The sequence below is a fragment of the Hemicordylus capensis genome, chromosome 1 (assembly GCF_027244095.1).
Source record: "Hemicordylus capensis ecotype Gifberg chromosome 1, rHemCap1.1.pri, whole genome shotgun sequence".
NCBI classification, from domain to species: Eukaryota; Metazoa; Chordata; class Lepidosauria; order Squamata; family Cordylidae; genus Hemicordylus; species Hemicordylus capensis.
The window spans coordinates 358,344,214-358,363,611 of record NC_069657.1 but is presented as its reverse complement, the minus strand read 5'-3'; the positions used below and the strand labels follow the sequence as shown (position 1 = coordinate 358,363,611).

The 19,398-nt window shown below is 42.8% G+C and overlaps 1 protein-coding gene across 2 annotated transcripts in view; it reads right to left on the bottom strand.

Annotated features, from left to right (window-relative positions):
* The window catches only part of GRM1 (glutamate metabotropic receptor 1), a 341,173-nt gene that overhangs the window by 42,315 nt on the left and 279,460 nt on the right, over window positions 1-19,398 (bottom strand). For both annotated transcript variants that reach the window (XM_053291231.1, XM_053291221.1), the window contains exons 7-8: window positions 15,912-16,038; window positions 9,513-10,443 (exon numbers count right to left, since the gene is read on the bottom strand). In XM_053291231.1, the coding sequence (XP_053147206.1) occupies window positions 9,513-10,443; window positions 15,912-16,038 (1,058 nt within the window). The remainder of the gene's footprint in view (window positions 1-9,512; window positions 10,444-15,911; window positions 16,039-19,398) is intronic.

Here is a 19,398-nt window from a genome sequence, read left to right as displayed (position 1 = left end):
TGGTAAGATGCATGCTTGCTGACGCACATTTCCCACAGAAACTCTGGGGAGAAGGCATCATGACTGCTGCATTCATACCAAACAGAATGCACACAAAGCCTATAGGAACAACACCATATGAACTTTGGCATGGCCATAAGCCATCCATGATATGCTGCTTCAAGCAAACTTCAAAAGAAGCAACGCGGCCTATACACGAGGTGCATAGATGGCAAGTGGACCTACATTTTGGCGTATGTTGATGATTTGATTCTTGCCTATGAAAATCCAGATGACAGCAAGGAAATAATGCATCATCTGAACAGTGATGTGGAATTCAAGCGACTTGGCAACACTGCACACTACTTGGGCATTCAGGTACAAAGAGAGAAAGATGGATGTTTCCTCATCAACCAAGAACAGAAAATTAATGACTTGATAAACCTGTTCAGACTGGAAAATGCGAATCCTACACCAACTACAATGGAAGTGAACTACATAAAGCAAGAAGATCAAACTGAGCCACTATCTGACAACCATAGATATTGTGAAGCATTGGGTAAGCTTTTATACATTAGTACACTCACTAGGCCAGATATTAGCACAGCAGTTGGCTTACTTTGCAGAAAGACTGCATCACCAACAGTCAAGGACTGGAATGCAATTAAGAGACTTGTTAGGTACCTAAAGGGTACTGCACACTTTAAGCTCAAGCTACCAGCTAAAAGTCAACCAAAACTAGAAACATGCGTAGATGCAGACTGGGGTGGAGACCTATCAGAAAGGAAATCCACCAGTGGTCACATAATTTTCTATGGAGATGGAGCCATAAACTGGTCAAGCACAAAGCAAGACATAGTGGCATCATCAACCACTGAAGTGGAATATGTATCAGCTGCACAGGGCAGTCACGAGATACAATGGCTGTGTCAACTACTGAAGGACCTAGGTACAGATGTACCACAGCCCATACCAGTGTATGAAGAGAACCAAAGCTGAATTCAACTCTCCAAACAAGAAGATGTAAAGAGGTGTACCAAACATATTGATGTGAAGTACCATGTAGTGAGAAGTCTGCAGAAGGATGGACTAATCAAGCTGATCTACTGCCCAACAAATGAAATGCTTGCAGACATACTCACTAAGCCACTACCAAGACCCTGCTTTGAAAAGCTGAGAGAGAAAATGAATCTTGTGAACTGAGTCACGAGACATCGAGAGGGGGTGTTGGAAGTTAAAGGACTTTGCGCTGTCTCTTGTCTCAGACAGTGGAAGACAGACTAGTAAGTCAGAGGGCTAGAGGGTCAAGACATTGGTCATCCCTCCTCCACTGCTCTGACACTATCCCTTTGAAATGTAGATTGGTACTCTTAGGGATTAACTTCCTTCCTCTCTCTCTTCCCTACCTGTCCTTCTACCTTGCAACATGGCAAGCTCCTCTCTCCCTGCACCATGTGTGCAGAGAAGATGCAGAATCCATCTGCATCCAGCTAGATAGATAGATTAGAGATCCTAACTCCTCACTTTCCTATCTAGAATGGAGTTCCTTAATAAATGCCTTATATATTGATTTGAAACTATGGATTGGCTCCAAGTTACTTTACTCTCAGCATACATGCATGCCTAACTAAATCTGCTGTGTTGTGCCTCTGTGCACTCTGCTATAATGAGAAAGGGATTCTCTCACACCACAGAGAATTTCCAACAGTGGCGAGCTGCAACAAGCAGAGAGTGGTAAAAAACTGGGTAAGAACCTAAACAATCTTTCCCACCACTCCCCCACTGCTGCCTCCGATGTAGAAATGGTTAGCATCAAACCAGGCTTGGTCCCCTTTGATCGTGGACTGAACCGGCTCTGGTTCAGTTCGCAACCGAACTGCCAAACCGTACTGGTTCAATGTGAACAGGATCTACATTGAACATGTGCATATCCCTAGCAGGGGCGGGTATTGTTCTCCATTGATATCTGTTAAACTGAGTTGACCCCCAGCTGCCATGAGAATTGGCAGGTGAGATCTCATTCCAGGAAACAGCAAACCATGGATCTCATTCCAGGAAACAGCAAACCATGGATGCTGTCTTACACTATTTTCTTACACTATTGTCAACTGCTGTACTTTTCCTCCCCCAAGCAACAGACAACCTAATTTTTCAGTAGGTGGAAATAATTAAGTAGCAATTAATTGCTTTCAGCAGTTAACATTCACCCTTGGAAGGCCCACTTCAAAGCCCACATGGGCTAGAGCCAATTTGCAAGTAACAATCAACCCACGTGCATATGCCAGATTGGTCAAGAGCCCTACAGAAAAATTATGCCCACAAGCAGTAGAGGCTTTTGCACAGAGTGCCAGACTTTGCCATTCTGGGTAGGGACTCAGATTCCCTGAAGAGAAGTGAATTTGCAGGTTCTAGCAATGTCTTAGAGCCAGCCCTGAAATTCAGACATGGGGCACCCTCTGATGACAATAAACACACTGCACCATCTGGTATGCTGCCTGTGCTGGCCATGCCCCTTTGGCCTGCCTCAGCACACCAATGTAGAGGATGTTGCCTGTGTTGGGTAGGGATCTGCATGCAACACAATCTATGCATTGATTCGAAAGGTGAGGTGGGAACCTTTATGAGCAAGATGAGCAGGTCTGCATCTGCTCCACTGCTGCTTGCTGCAGCAGGAAGCTGTGGCATCATGCTCCCCAGCACCCCGCGTGCACTTCCCAGCAACCCTCGCATGGCAGGCAGTGGTATGCACATGGCTGCCATGCATGTGTAGAGGCCATGTGTATGCCACCGCCGCACAAGGGGTGCTGGAGAGCACAACACCGCAGCGTCCTGCTGTAGTGAGCAGTGAAGGAGCAGGTACAGACCTGCTGTCCTTGCTATTAAAGGTTCCCCACCTCACCTCAGTGCATGAATGGTGATGCATGCAGATCCACTCAGCAAGCACTTTCTTTGCCAGCCTGCCTGGGTCCTTCTTTCCCCTCCCTCCCTCATTCATTTGCTGTCCATGCCTGGTGCTGGCAACATCCCCTGCACTTACGTGCAGACGCGTGGCCGGTGCAGGGTAACATTCCCTGTGATATGTGCTCCCAGTGGAAACAGTTGCAGGGAGGGTGAGGTGCCCACACTCACATCCTCTGCCAGGCCACATCCAGCCTTCTTACATCCCTGTCTGCAAAGCAACATCAGTGCACAGCTGGAGTAGAGAAGTTAGAGTGAACATATATACTTTTATTTCTCTTTTTAAACTGCCAGTTTGAATCAAGCCTACCTCTTCTTGTGTCCTACCCAATACTTTATTTAACTTTTTAACATTGGTGTTAAAAAGTGCCTCACCAATAAGTTTGGATGCCTAGGCATTCTGAAATGTGATTTATAGAGTACCCTTGACCACAGGTGAAGGAAGAGGCTAGAGAAGAGAACCTCCCTCTGAGCCAAAGGAATAGTTTTTAGTCAGAACTTGTGATGCCCTATGCAAAAGGGGATAGTCAAGAGCCCTAAGATGAGTGGTTTGTGACATGGGAGCTGATGAAAGCACTTATTTACCAATTCCTGTATGGCTGTTACATAATAATTCTCTTTTGCAGTGATTTACTTATTTTTTTTTAAGGATAAATAAACCCTCTGAAATTAGTAAAAAGAGAAGAATTCATCGGAAGTCATGTTCCACTATGGTGGTCATGTTTCCAATGCAAGCTTTGGACATATGAGACCCCTCTTGCTGAATGTATTATTTCATACCTCTAAACAGTAGAGACCCCATTTTCACTGCTCATTTCCTTAGGAATCAGTACCAAGTACATCTGCCTCACAAAAGGCAACAGATTTCAATGTCAAGAAGGAAAGATTAGATTTGAGACTGATAGTTCTCTAACTGGAGATCTACCAGCAATGACTACAGAAGTTGTGGGCTGCTTCTCCTAATAGAAAGCTGTATAAACATCAGTCAGATATTTAGTTATGGCAGATTCTGCCTCTCTGTCATAAATTATCACTGAGTTCTTCCAGATCTATGATTATCTGCTCGGGAGTTCAAATACAGCCTATGATGGGCTGCTGAAGAAGTACTTTAAACCCAAAGTTATCTTCTGGGCTGCCCATCAGCCTGCTTCTGTCTTTGTGTATAATAATAACAAGTACTGTACCTTTCTTTGAAACAGAGATGTGCAGAAACAACATATTTCTACTGTATCCATAAACTTGTATTTGTGTTAAGTAGGGATGTGCTCAAAATGTTTCGGCACCTCTATTTTGAAGTGCCAAAACGCTTTGAGCTGCCACTTCTTAATCGTTTCAGAAGGGGCGAGCTGGTCACTTTAACTGGAGGAAGGGCGGTCTTACCTGCCCCTCCGTTGCTCCTCTACCACCCCATCATGGCAGTTTGTATTAAGCAGCCGGGCTGCCTGCTTGGAAAAGCCACACTGCTCTGGCTGAACCAGTTCCCTGTTCCCAGAAGCCTTTGGGCAGCGTCTGGAAGGAAATGGCATCTGAGCATGTGCAGACACCATCTTGAGTGGCCTGCAACACCATGCAGACCACTCAAGATGGTGTCCGCATATGCTCAGACACTGGGAACAGGGAACTGGTGCAGCCAGAGCAGTGTGGCTTTTCCAAACAATCAGTCCGTTGGCTGCTTAATACAAACAGTGGCACACTGGGGCAGTGTGGGAGGGGGGTGGCAGAGCAACAGGCAGGTAAGACCTGCCTTCCTCCAGTTAAAGTGACCACTCTCCACCCCCACCCACTCAATGTGAACGAAACACTTCATGCACATCCTTAGTGTTAAGGCTTATACTACATGTCAGTTAGCAAGCACTGGCTGACATGATGTGCAGCCTACCATAACCATAACACTCTGCCTTGAGACTGCTACGGACTCATAAACAGCCCGGACACTATTCAGAACCAGCAGTTGTGCAAAGGAGAAACTATGGTAGTGCTGTGCTGCTTGCACAACCGTTCATTCTAAACAGCATCAGGGCTGCTTACCAGTCTGTGACGTATGGAGATGGTATGCTGTACATAATGTCATTCACTGGTTTTGTTAATGTGTTAAGAGTCCATTTACTGTTAATGAACACAAAATACAGAGAACATATTAACAAGGTATTTGACCTTGAATTCCAGGCCATAGTAAAAGCAGGTTGAGACCTTCATCATGTGCAAGGCTGACATTAGGGTCTGGCATGGCTGGGCAGCTACTAAGGGCCCAGGGCCCTGTTTATTGTATACTTAATTGGTCAAAAGTTAAGAGGTACAAAAGAGAGAGAAACAAGGAAAACCTCTCAAAAATGTGTCTTACGCACTACCATGTTGACAGAGTAGAGATACAGGATCGTTTGAGGTCCAATGATATGTACTTTGTCCTGAGTATACAATATAAGGTATAAATGTGCTTTACAGGATAGAAATATTACTCCTTAAGTGTAGTTCTATTCCCAGTCTTTCAAAAAATTGAATTTTGAAGGACTTAATACAGGCCCTGATATTAGTTGATAGGAAATATCTGCTAAGTTAAGCAGTAGGGGAGAGAGAGAAAAAAGAGTGGTTTCTGAAGTTGTTCATTATACAAGGCACAAAAACTGCCCCCTGCAGGAATCCTTAGATCTCAGTATGTAACTGACTATGAAAAATCAGTTGAGAGACTACTCATGATGACCTGCATCCAATACATTAAATAAAGTTATTTCGGAAGAAAAGGTTGAGAGGGTATTATTGGAGTGAGATTGTGACTGTTTGCTTTTAAGGGAAATCATACCCATCTATATATTAGCCAGTTCCCAATGTTCTGTCCTTTTATTGTACTCAGAGCATCTCAAAGATACACAAGGCAGGAAACCGGTTGCAGGAGAGGGGAAAGGGAAGATTGAAACATTGGGATTGGAAGGAAGGAGGCTCTTTAGCGAGTGAGGAGGAACCATTACCTATCCATATCTTGGTAGGCTGGAATTGTACCTATATGAATTTGGTCTATAAAAGGACAGGATCTTGTTCTGTCTGTGGTAGTGGCCTCTAATAGAGGAGAAGATGTTGAAACACTCCCTCGAGTCCTCCCATCAAAATGTAATATAATAAATAAATAGAAAAGACATGCCCATGGAAAGAGCTGGGGGCATGGCCAGGACTGCTTCTTCACATCAGGCCTTGTCCTCTAGAGAGGAAAGGCAGGAGACACGTGCAACCTTTTTTCTTTCAAACAACCCCACAATCTATCCTATGAAACTTAATGGTCTATCCAGTGGCTCTACTTGTCAGTTGGAGAAACTGCTCAAAGAACCCTGGGCAGCCATCATAATTGTATATCCACAAAGGGAGTTGTCCAGTGTGCACAAATTCAACATACTAGAGGCACAGAGACCCAGTTCAAACATACAAGTTAACTGGAGTTAAGCATGGCCACAGTTTCAGTACTTAACTTCAAATCACATTGCAAATGTTCACCTAAGCGTGGCCAGCCAAACTCATAGTTTGAGCATAGTTGAAGGAGAGGGGAGCCCCTCCCTGCTGCTCAGCCACCAAGGCACATCCCCACCACCTCTATGATTGGAGTTTGGAGTAGGCATGAAACCGTGGTTAGTGAGCATTTGGGTGTAATGCTTCGATGGCAAAACTCAGTTGTCGGTGGCAAAACATAGAGATAACGGAAGGTTCTAATTGGAGTTTGGCGAGGCCAACTGGAGTTCGCTTTTGGTCGGTAACTGCGGTTTTGCACATTCAAGCATATAGCAGTTACAATCTCGGCCAGCTATAACTGTGGCTATCCTGTACGTCTGAACTCAGCCATTGTTTATCATCTGCCACTGCTTCTTATTGGAGGTACTTCCTGCTTCCCTAGATGGAACTTTCATGGGAAACAAGAAACAGACATTTCAGTATTAAGCAACAAGGTGGGGTGTCATTGTGCCTCACACTGAATGGCATATTTGGAATTGAGAGTGAATATTCAAAGGTCACGTTTTCAGTGAGATTCATTAGACTATATTGTTTTGGTTCCTCTGCTCAGGGCTGATGTGTGAAGAGTCCTTCCTTTGGTCTGGAATAGATGGTATTTTTGATGTAGTTGAATTACACAATTATTTGAAAATGTCTTAACTGATGCTATCAGTAGTCAGGTAACTCACTGCTACCGTGGCTCCCTACTACTACTTTACTTCACTTTTTGTATAACCACAGAACTAGTTTTCATCCTGCAATTGCCTGCAGCAATATTGTGCCACATGTTAATGATCATATCATGTCATATAAAGCAATCAATCCTGAACAATGACCAGCTTCTAGTTGTATACTCATGAACAGTAATGAAAATTAGATTCTTCACATAAACACAGAAGATTATGGGGGAATGCTAACATAATATTAAAAATTCCTTCAATCACTCTGTTGTTACTTGAGCATATAATTCTCTTGCCCGCAACTCACCTAGAAAGGGACTCTTAGCTCCATGAAAACATAAGATACTAAACATGGAAGTACTGAGAAAATATAAAATATTTTTCTGGAAAAGTGGAGTAGTAAGTTTACCAAGATTTAGAAAGTCATCCTCACATCATGCTTAAAAAGTGCATGTTGTGTGCATGTAATTGTGGAACAGGGATCAGAAAGACAAATTAAATCAGAATAGGTATGTAGGATTGGGCATTGATGACACGAAGGCATATAGGCAATATTGCACCTGACATATAGCAAGGAGAAGCAGAATGAAGAAGATACCATGTGTTCTCTTGACCCTTGCCCAACGTGGCTAATACTATCTGGCAGGGTTGTTGTTGTAGAAGGCCTAGTAGAGATCATAAATGCTTCTCTGAGGGAGGGCAGGATGGCTCCTTGCCTTAAGGAGGCAATTATTAGACCACTTCTGAAGAAGCCTGCCTTGAATTCCTCAGAGTTGAGCTACTATAGGCCTGTCTCCAACGTTCCGTGGCTGGGCAAGGTAACTGAGAGGGTGGTGGCCTCCCAACTCCAGGCAGTCTTGGATGAAACTGATTATCTAGACCCAGACCAGCTTTCAGGTTGGTTATGGGGTGGAGACTGCCTTGGTTGGCCTGATGGATGATCTCCAATTGGGAATTGATAGGGGAAGTGTGACTCTGTTGGTCCTTTTGGACCTCTCGGCGGCTTTCAATACTATCAATCATAGTATCCTTCTGGTGTGTCTGAGGGGGTTGGGGGTGGGAGGCTCTGCTTTGCAGTGGTTCCACTCTTACCTCTCAGGCAGATTGCAGATGGTGTCCCTCGGGGACTGTTGTTCTTCAAAAACTGAACTTCGGTATGGTGTCCCTCAGGGCTCCATATTGTCTCCGATGTTGTTTAACATCTACATGAGACCGCTGAGAGAGATCATCAGGAAATTTGGTGCAGGGTGTTATCAGTATGCTGATGACACCTAAATCTATTTCTCCATGTCAACATCATCAGGAGAAAGTACAACCTCCCTAAATGCCTGCCTGGAACAGTGATGAGCTGGATGAGAGGTAACAGGCTGAGGCTGAATCCAGATAAGACGGAGGTGCTTATTGTGTGGGGTCAGAACTCAGGAGATGATTTTGATCTGCCAGTTCTGGATGGGGTCACACTTCCCCAGAAGGAACAGGTATGCAGTCTGGGGGAGCTTCTGGACACAAATCTTTCCCTGGTGTCCCAGGTTGAAGCAGTGGCCAGAGGTACCTTTTATCAGCTTCAGCTGATACGCCAGCTGCATCTGTTTCTTGAGATAAATGACCTCAGAACAGTAGTACATCTGCTGGTCACCTCTAGACTTCACTATAGCAATGTATTCTATGTGGGGCTGCCTTTGTACATAGTCCGGAAACTGCAGTTAGTCCAGAATGTGGCAGCCAGGTTGGTCTCTGGGTCATCTCAGAGACACCATATAACTCCTATCTTAAAAGATCTATATTGGCTGACAATAAGTTTCCAGGCAAAGTACAAGGTTTTGGTTATAACCTATAAAGCCCTAAACAGCTTGGGTCTTGGGTATTTAAGAGAACGTCTTCTTTGCTATGAACGACATCGCCCATTGAGATCATCTGGAGAGGTTCGTCTGCAGTTGCCACTGGCTCGTCTGGTGGCTACTTGGGCACAGGCCTTCTCCATTGCTGCCCTGAGGCTTTGGAACACACTTCCTGCTGAAATCAGAGCCTCCTCATCTCTTACAATTTTTTAAAAGCCAGTCAAGATGCATTTGTTCACCCAGGCTTTTAATTAGATATTGTTTTAATTGTGTTAATAGTTTTAACATTTTAAATTTTAATTGTTGAAATGTTTTAATCTTTTTATTGGTTGTTTTTATTGTTTTGTTGTAAACCATCCAGAGGACGTGTGTTTTGGGAGGTATAAAAATGTGTTAAATGAATGAATGAATGAATGAATGATTTTAGATGTCCTAAGCAGTTCCCTCCTCCATTCTTTCCTAATGTAAATAAACTCTAACAGGATTATAGATCTTGCTGAACAATGTAGAATGCTACTAAGGACAGAAAGAGAACGAAGAAAGAGAAAAGACAAGACTGATCAATCTACACAGTCAAATGACTTACTTTGGATTTCCAGTGCCAGGCTTCTTCCTTCGGAATATGCTGAAGAAAGCGTTGGACCTGCAAGGTGTCTTGCCATCCCCAACATGCATACGCACCACATCAGAAGTGGTGAAGGCACTGCGGACATTCCTCTCAGGTTTAGCAATGATGATGTACATCTTGGGAGTGAACATGCACCCCAAGGCTACTGTCACGCTCAGGCTCACCGCAAAGCAAGTAGTGATGATCTTGTAATTGCTCCCGAAGTAAATAGGCACAAAGGCCAGCCAGATAATGCAAGTTGTATACATAGTGAAGGCAATGTACTTGGCTTCATTGAAGTTAGCGGGCACATTGCGAGTTTTGAAGGCATAATAAGTGCAGCTCATTATAAGTAGTCCATTGTAGCCCACCGGGGCAACCACGCCTAAGTTACTGGTGTTGCAGATCAGGAAGACTTCCTTGATGCTGGGGTAAGAAAGGATGGGCATAGGGGGCTCCATGATGATCAGGGTAATTACCAATGTCAGCTGCACACTGATCAAAATGGAGGCAATGACTACTTGGGCCCAAGCACTCATGAAGCGTGGTTTGCGGGTGCAAATCTTTTTTTTGCTTCCCGCCAGAATGCGTGCAATGCGATTGGTTTTGGTCACCAGGGCAGAGTAGCACATGGCAGATGAAAGCCCCACAAGGAGACGCTGGAGGTAGCATGAAGTGACAGTGGGCTTAGCTATGAGGGTAAAAGGGCAGATATAGCCAAGGAAGATCCCAGCAAGTATAATGTAGCACAGCTCCCGACTAGAGGATTTGACCACAGGGGTGTCCCTGTAGAGTGCAAAGATAAGGGTAACAAACATGGTGACCAGGATACCCAGGCAGGAGAAGACCACAGCCACAATAGACTCTATATCACTCCATTGGAGATATTTTACAGGAATTGGTTCACAGCCTGCAGGATATGAAAGGAAACAGAATTAGAAGACTATTTTTTAAAAATATAACAAGTTAAACAACATTTTATACACACAATTCATACATCCTGGATGCCTAAATTAGGCTGCAGAAGGATCTAAGCAATGGGCTTAGAGATTAGCTCAAATTTTTACTATTTAAATGGTTTGCTAATGAACAGAGTGCATCTCAGTGGTAGATTGGGGAACAGCAGCTGCTAAATTCAGTACTCATCTCCAGCTATATATCTGTGTCTTATCCCTTAATTTATGTTATCAAGCACTTGCAAAAGCTATACCAAATATTAAAGGGAACAAAAGATACCTACCCTTAGAAAGTGGTTGGGCAAGATGTGGGTTCTTGCCCTTATGTCAAGACTGATGAATTACTGTATATACATTTAAGGGATAGCAAACAAAAAAAGATGAAGTCTATATTTCAGATACAGTAAGATATACCAGCTTGCAATCTATATGAAAAATAAAATCTGATACTAAAGTTCTAGATATGACAAATACTTCTTATATCTTAACAGTAAACCATAACATATTAAAACATTCACTCTAATTAAAATCTTCTGTTCCAAAAATGAGAGTAACATTTTAGTACGTTATAGTTTATTGTAAGAAATAAGAAGTATTCGTCACATTAGAACTTTAGTATCAGAATTTACTTTTTGTATAGATTACAAGCTGTTGTAGCCTTCCATTTTTGAAATATTGCTATTGATAAAGAGACAGAGAGTTGTCAGGATAAACATTCAAACATTAAACAAAACTAATTACTGGCTAATGTAAGCCACATTTAATTATGGATACACACACATTTTAACAGCATACATTCCTGTTTTCCTTTCTTATTCCAGCAATATATGGACACAATCATTTTTGTACATGAGACCTGCAAAACGTTATCTACCTTTATTTTATTAAATGTAGCCACATTTCTGACTGGCCAATGCCAGGAGCTAACACTGGCTAAAAAGTCATGATTTGGAAAGTACGGGCACAAATATGTATAGTTAATATCTGTGAACCTTATTATAGGAGCATGCTGAGCATAAGAGAAAGGAAAATGAGCTTCGAAGAAATGTCTGAGTTGGATATTTTAAATAATTGTTATCACACACTGTTTTACTCCCACAATGTTCCAGCAGAGTCAATGTTACTATATTCAAGCATAATGGTATATGTGGTGATAATTGCACGTACATTTTTACATTTTAGTTTCTTAAAAATACACAACAGTTTCAGGCTTTTGGAATAAACTGGTCATATAACATGAGTTGATGAGCTGGGCACCATCTTGCAGGAGAATTGCTCAGTGATCAATATTTCAAGAAAATATTAGTCATTTCAAGGAATTTTTATGATATGCATTTTGATCTGGTGAATTAGATAAGTTCTTGCATGCCTTATGCCAGTTGTAGGAAACCTCTAGTCCAGAAGCCAAATTAAGCCCTCTCTTCCTTCCTTCTAGGTAAACCCTTGCAATTCCCTTGTGTTCCCTAGGCGAGCCTTAAGCATACTGTGATATGTTCCCAAATTTTCACATTGTGGGGACATTTTAGACAAGCACCTGTTCGCATGAAACTCACCATTCACATTAGTATGCTTTAATATCATAGTATAGGTCCCATGTGACATACATGGACAAATCTAGAGTAAGAATGATAAATCTGGAGGAGTGAGAAGGTGAGAGTATGGACTCCTTTTCTGAGGGGATTACTGTTTGTTCTGTTGAGCAAGGTCCTTTTTACCCATTCCCATGTTGAACAGGGTCGTTTTTACCCATTTCAAGGGTACCTCTTTCCACTACAATAAGAGATGGGTTATTTTCACTACAGAGCAGAAGAATATGTGGAAGCCTTCACTTGACCTCACTGAGTACTATCTTCTTGCTTGTAATGAAAAAGTGAAGAACATCTTCAGTTGCATAAAAGCTGTGTGAACATGGTGTGCAATCCTTATGAGAGCACCTGAATACTCATCTGACTTTGCTCCTATAAATGCAGCTAGAAAGGTCAAAACTGTATTGAGTCATGAACTGATTGGATCATGCCCTTTGTAAACTGTCAGTGTACTAACTGAAGATACAATCATTTCCGTCCATATATTTGGGAACGGAGTATCATAGATGCATGCTTGTATGATGTCTCATCCTATACCAAATAGCTCATAGAGGAAGGAGCATCCCAAGGTGGGGGAGGGGTCCCCAGGGCCCCACTGGGAGCATGTTACAATTGATATCTAAAAGGGAGAAGGGGACTCTGGCTGAACTAGCAGACCACCAGGAATCTAGCTGTTTCAAGACCCAGAGTGGCTGAGTGTGCCACTCTATTGGGCCTCTTACTCCCAGTTTATCAGACACCAGCAGGCTAGGTGGGACTTGTGGGGTCTATGATACATATTCCCCTCATAAGATTCCTTGCCCTGTGTCCAGACTCTGTCCATAAACCGATCATGAGAAAGCTGCATTCCTGAGTTGACTGGCTGATTTTTTTAAAAAATGGCTAGAGGAAATAGGTGAATGGGGCAGAGAGTTGTCAATAAATGATGGTTATGAAGCCCTGAAGAGTCTAATCACCAAAATTTAAAAACCCTTTTCATGATGGTGACATGTCTACTCCATGTATTGCCATATTGGGGGAGGGGGAGTATTGTTCAGGAGTGATCTTTGTTTGTATAGTTAAAATATTTAACATCATATTTTCAAAGGCACTAGTTGATTTTAAAGCAAGCTATCTGATTCTTAGAAGAATCTGCACGGGTAGCATCAAGGACATGATCCAACCAAAAGAATTACCTTTCAGTCCTATTGATTTCAGTGGCACGTATATGCTTACATCTCTCCCACTGAAATACATGGGACTTAAAAATTATTAACTTTGGATGCCTCATGCCTCAATGTTACATTTTTCTGATGTACATTTAAGATAAAAATCTTAATGATGGTAAGGGTATTCACACACGCAGTCTAACCCAGCCTAGGGCAGCCCAGCTTGGGTTTGGCTGTGCGTGTGAAGCTTTGGGAGTAAGGTTGCTCCTGGTGCTGCCCATGCTCCAATCCCAACTTTTTAATCTGCCATTAAACTGAGGTCAAATGGTTTGTTTAGCCATGTTTAAGCGAGCCTGTGGTTCATTTAACCTCAGCTGGCAATCACTGCTGGGTTAATTGGCTTTTCCGCTGGGTTAAATGCTGGGTTAAATGACCCACCACCATTTCCAGCAGCGAGCCAGCGGGGAGGAGCTACTGTGCTGTATGCGGTGGCTGCTCTAACAAGAGCAGCTGCCACGCAAATGGCCAGGGCAACCTGGGATGCGGGAGGGGAAAGTCCACCCACTCCCAGTGTTTACCTTCACTATGCTGCTGCTCTTGTGGCCACGTGGCATGGCAAAGGGAACGACGATGATGCCAAATGAAGACCAATGCCATCTGTGGGGGAAGGCAGGCAAACTCTTGCCTTCCCCCCAACCCTTGTGCTTCCTTTAATGAAGTCAGTTTTACTTTACAAATCTTGCTCAATTTCACCTCATTAAAAGTTTCAAAAGCTGGTTGGTTTACCAGTTTTCTTCTTCGCCTACCAAACAAAGGTGTGTAAGTGCATATACAGTATCTGTGGGAAGACATCTTCCCCTACTAGGTACTTCATATAATATCCCTTGGAAAGCAGAGAAGGTTTCCTTTCCATCTTCATGCAGCATGCATGGGTAAAAGGACATTGGTAAAATGTAAAAAGGCCAAAATCCTGTGAATGCAGAGGGACATCCCAGGTGGCTCCTGAGGTATAGATGTGAATACCCGAATCTGTGGTTGAGAATATTTGCACAAGCTGAGAAGTAGGGATGTGTGTACCGGCTCGACCTCGGTTTTGTGTACACCCTTACTGGGAAGGTGATGATGATTGGGTAGAAAGACCCTGCTCATTTGGTACTGGCATTCTCACCCCATCACTTTGGAGGCCATTGCGTGTGTGCACTGGCCATTTGTGCGGCTGGGTCAAGATTGAAACAACCCCCCCAAAACTCTAGAACCCCCGAACTGGCTTGAATTCAAGCCAAGCCTGACCCCTCATTCAGGGTCACAAAACTGAACATGCCCAGTTTGGTTTGAAATGGGTTTGGACTCAAACTGAACCAGGCAAACTGGTTTTGTGTACACCCCTACCGGGAAGGTGAGGATAATTGGGTAGAGAGACCCTGCTCATGTGGTACTGACATTCACACCCCATTATGTTCAGGTTAGGTAGGTTAAACAGCCATCCAGTCAAGTAGCCAAGGGCTTTCTCAGATGGCAGGCTTAATTGAGGGGTTACACGACTAATCATTAGTTGCATAGAAGCCACATAGAAGCCGCAGCTTGAAGCTGAAATAATAATTCTGGGGGCATTCACATAGGGCTGCTTTGATGCGGTGTCACCTCTGTTCCTTTCAAATTTCTCCCCTGGACTGTTCATACCCCTTGTTCCCAGGTCTTTCTTTGGTCTTTATTTGGCCAATGGCTTCCTAGAGTAGACAGGATGCCATGCCTCCTTCCCCCCCACCATTGCACATGTGTGGTGTGTGCTTCTAAAAACTTTGATTTCAATGAATAAAAAATATTTTTTTAAAAAATATATTATTATTTAAATTTGTTTTTAGGGGGTCTTCTGCAAGACCAATCAGCTGGTGGACTCCCTCCATCCCTCCACATCTCACCCACCCTCCAGGCTGGAAAGCGGCTGCAGAGGAAGTGGGCAGAGCAAGCCAAGCCAGCTGGGTGGGCGGAGAACCACGAAGGTGGGTGCGTGAATCCTTCTATCTTACTTTTTAATTTTTTTCTCCCCAGTAGTCAGTGGTTTTGTGGAAGAGCACTGACTCTCGGAAAAGCCGGTGGTCTTGCTGGTGTTCCGCAAGATCACGCAACAAAAATTTTTAAAAATGCAAAGAAAAAAGTCACAACTCTATCACTATGGCCCCTCCATACATCTCAGAAGAAACATCAGGGTATTTTGAAATATCCCCAAAAAGCACTGTAGAAAGTAGAAATTTTTAGCACGGGGATAATTTGGACTAAGCTCCAATGTGCAGGGAAAAACCCAAATAATGTATGGCGTGCTCTCTGATACCTTGCAGGGGCTTCATGGTAAATCCCCCTAATGTACGAACTCACACCCACCACTCCCAAATTTGTCATTTGGGAAATCCACAGGAGATAGCAACAAAAACTCAAAAGGTGCATAAAGGCTTATTTAGAAATACAGGTAAATCCCAGCATGCTTTCAGCTAGTTGCTCCACTTCTATCTTATCCATTTTTTTTTTAATCTGGCACCCTTTCCACCTTATTGGATTTTAAAAAACAAAACAAATATTGGCATTCAAAATGAACTTTTGTTAACGTCCTAACATTCGGCCTTCTTATCTACACACTCTCACTCTTTGTTCTTGAACAAATGAGAAATTATTCTGGAAAGGAATTGTTCCCACCTGTCAGTTCAGCAGTAGGCCACCATCCCAGTTCACAAGCTTTGCATGTAAACTCGTCCTGCACAAATTCATTCTCCTTGCAAGGCGTACAAATCCAGCAGCAGCTCACCTCTCCCTTCCTTATAACCTACGATATAAAAATTAAAATATATGAAATGTATTGCTGTTGCTACTTTGTTTCTATGGTGCTTTTCATTTACACATGAATTTTTTTGGTAGTTTGTGTCTTTGTAAGCTGTTTAAATAAATAGCAATAGCAATAGCACTTACATTTATATACCGCTTTATAGCCGGAGCTCTCTAAGCGGTTTACAATGATTTAGCATATTGCCCCCCAACATTCTGGGTACTCATTTTATCGACCTCGGAAGGATGGAAGGCTGAGTCAACCTTGAGCCCCTGGTCAGGATCGAACTTGTAACCTTCTGGTTACAGGGCTGCAGTTTTACCACTGCGCCACCAGGGGCTCAAGGTTGAACAAATATACATGTTTTTCCAAAAGTGAAAATCTTAAGAACGTTTAAAATGGCATTTGAATTTCAGAGCAAATATCTGTCTTCCAAAAGTAATATAACGTACAGTGCTGTGAACATAGAAAATAATTTTGCTGGGTGCATTGCAGAACTTGTGTTCATGTCTCAACTTGTCTGAGCTAAAATAAGTATTTACATGTTATCAATGCATTTCAATTTCTCTTCCCTGGACTGAAATCACAATTGATATATTCAGTGCTTTGGGTTTGGGAAGTGCTATAGCTTAGATGAAGAGGCACATGATTGGCATGTAGGTGACGGCCACTGTGTGAAACAGGGTGCTGGACTAGATAGGCCTTGGGCCTGATCCAGCAGGGCTGTTCTTATGTTCTTATGTCCACGGTTCAGTCCCTGACATCTCCAGGTCAATGGATTCAAGTTGGCAAGCATGGAAAAGACCTCCATTGAGATGCTAGAGAGCTACTATTAGGGATGTGCACAAATTAATTTTTTTAAATTCTATTTGTGCCCTAAACAAATCACCCCTGATCTGTTTTGTATCCAAATCTACCCCCTCCAAACCACCCCAGATTCAATTTGTATTTGCTTTGATTCAATCTGGACTGATGCGGACCACTTAACAAGGTTCTAGGGGCACCAAATTTGGGTGGTGGGTAGGTCCCCATGGGGGCCACCTACCACCCAAATTTCAAGGTAGTGGGAAAATTGGTTGATTTTTAATGAATTATTTTAGTTTTTACTGATTTTGAACATTTCCGCCAAAGGAAAGTATGGGGATTCAAAGCTGCCATATCCTAATCCTAAAATGGATTGTTTGTTTGTTTGTTTGTTTGTTTGTTTGTTTAAGCTATTCTCTAGCACTTGCAGAAGTGGAGTTATGGAGCAAAATGTGCAGTCATTATTTTTCAAGTGTTTGGATTCTTTGGTGTATAATAACTTTTCCTCATAATGAATCCCTATGAGGATTCATTGCACACCTTCATTCTTCTGTTCATTTTGACTGTCAATGGACAGTGCCAATTGTCAACTGCCAAATGTCAAACACACCACCACCACCACCTGCAAGGCTGTGGGGTACTCATTTTAATTTTTAGAAATATTGAAATGTTTAGATTCTTTGGTGTCTAATAACTTTTTCTCATAATGAATCCCTGTGAGGATTTATTTTTCTTCTCTTCATTTTGACTATCATTAGACAGTGCCAACTTTCAACTGCCATGTGTCAACTACACCCCACCACACACATACACAATGGGGTACTCAGTTTATTTTTTTTAATGTATTTTTGAAGTGTTTTGATTCTTTGGTGTCTTCATTACACACCTTCATTTCTTCTGTTCATTTTGACCCCACTGCTTTGCAGGTGGGGGTGGGGAATTAGTGGCATCCCATGTTCCAACTACCCTACAAGCCACTGGGTATTCAGTTTATATTTTAAGGTTTTTTGAGGTGTTTAGACTCTTTGGTGTGTAATGAATCATTATTACACGAATCATCATTACATGGTGTGTAATGAATGAATAGGGATATATGGCAGCTTCATATGCTTAATGTATTTAATAAAAGAAACGAGTGTAAAAGTAAACATGTATACATATAACTACACACTATATTATATATGTTTTTTTTAAAAAAAACACCTTACAAAGACTATACAACAGAACTCCTAAATACAAGCATGGATTAAACAGATCTCCTAGCCATAGAAGATGCTAGGCTTGTTCACATAATTGCTGGTAGGGTAGGAGAAACATTCCACCTAGGCAGGAGAAGCAAGTGCACACTCCTGATCAGCGATCAGGTGTTTGCAGACATCAAAAGAGGAGGCAGAGAGCGTGACTGGGTGTCAGGCGGCACCTAGGTAGGACGGCTTTCCCTCCTACCTTGATAAAATGCTGGGAATGCAATCTGGATAAGGTGCACTTGTCCTACCCAGCTGCCACCTCACACACCATCACACTCCCTACCTCCTGCCCTGATATTTGCAGACACACAACCGCCTATTGGGAGCACATCCATCTCCCTTAACCAGGCTGGGCACTTTTCCTACCCTGCCAGCGGTCATAGGAATGAGCCTACTATCTGTCCTCTAGAAAGTAAAGGAGCTGCCTGCAAATGGGAAGACTGCTGAGGCCCCTCCCTCACCAGTGTTTGGAGCAAAGGGTAAGTTTTGTCCTCAACTCAACAGAGTCTTCAATTGCAGCCTGTCTACTTGCTTACATAAAAGTCGTAGACACAAATCCATTCACTGTAGGGAAGAGGTAAAGGGACTCCAATTGGAGTCATGGTTGGCACTGAGGTAAACCCTGGCCCTCACCCCAAACACTGGGTTCCCCGCTGTGTGAAAGTTTGGATCAAGTGCCACCACCTAATGGTGTCAGTGATTGCAACCTCTTTATTTTTCCCACAGAACACAAAAGAAGCCATTCGGTGTATGAGAGAAAGTAAATAGCCAGCAATACTGCCAGGCACTTAAGTGGTTTGGACAATAAACACTAACCTTTGAAACAGCAGTCTTTTAATCCATTCCCCCCTCCCCCTAGTGGAACATTTTGCTCTTGCAAGCTAACTTTATCCATGTTATTTGATCATAGGGAGAATTTCCTTGATGTCCCATGCGCATGGTGGGTGGCAAATTGCTTTTAGCTAGATACAAATGCAGCCAAGCAGAGATTTTGTTTGCAATGCAAGACTGCTTATGATGTGGGAGCACAGGGCATAAAGCACTACAGTGCGTACCTCAGTCGACTCCACCCAAGAGAATTGCTGTTACATATTATGATGTGCTATTATGCCGAGTGTTGATCTTGTTCAGTAAATTTTCTATCATATGCACATGATATGGTCTGCCCTTTGAGAATAAACTAAGGGAGGCCAATTTAGCAAGAAACAAAGTCCTGATTATACAAATGAAGGTTTTTTAAAAAAAATCAATAGCATTCCATTTGCTCCAAAAGTGGAGGGGACAAACATCGGTTTAGATGTTCAAAGAA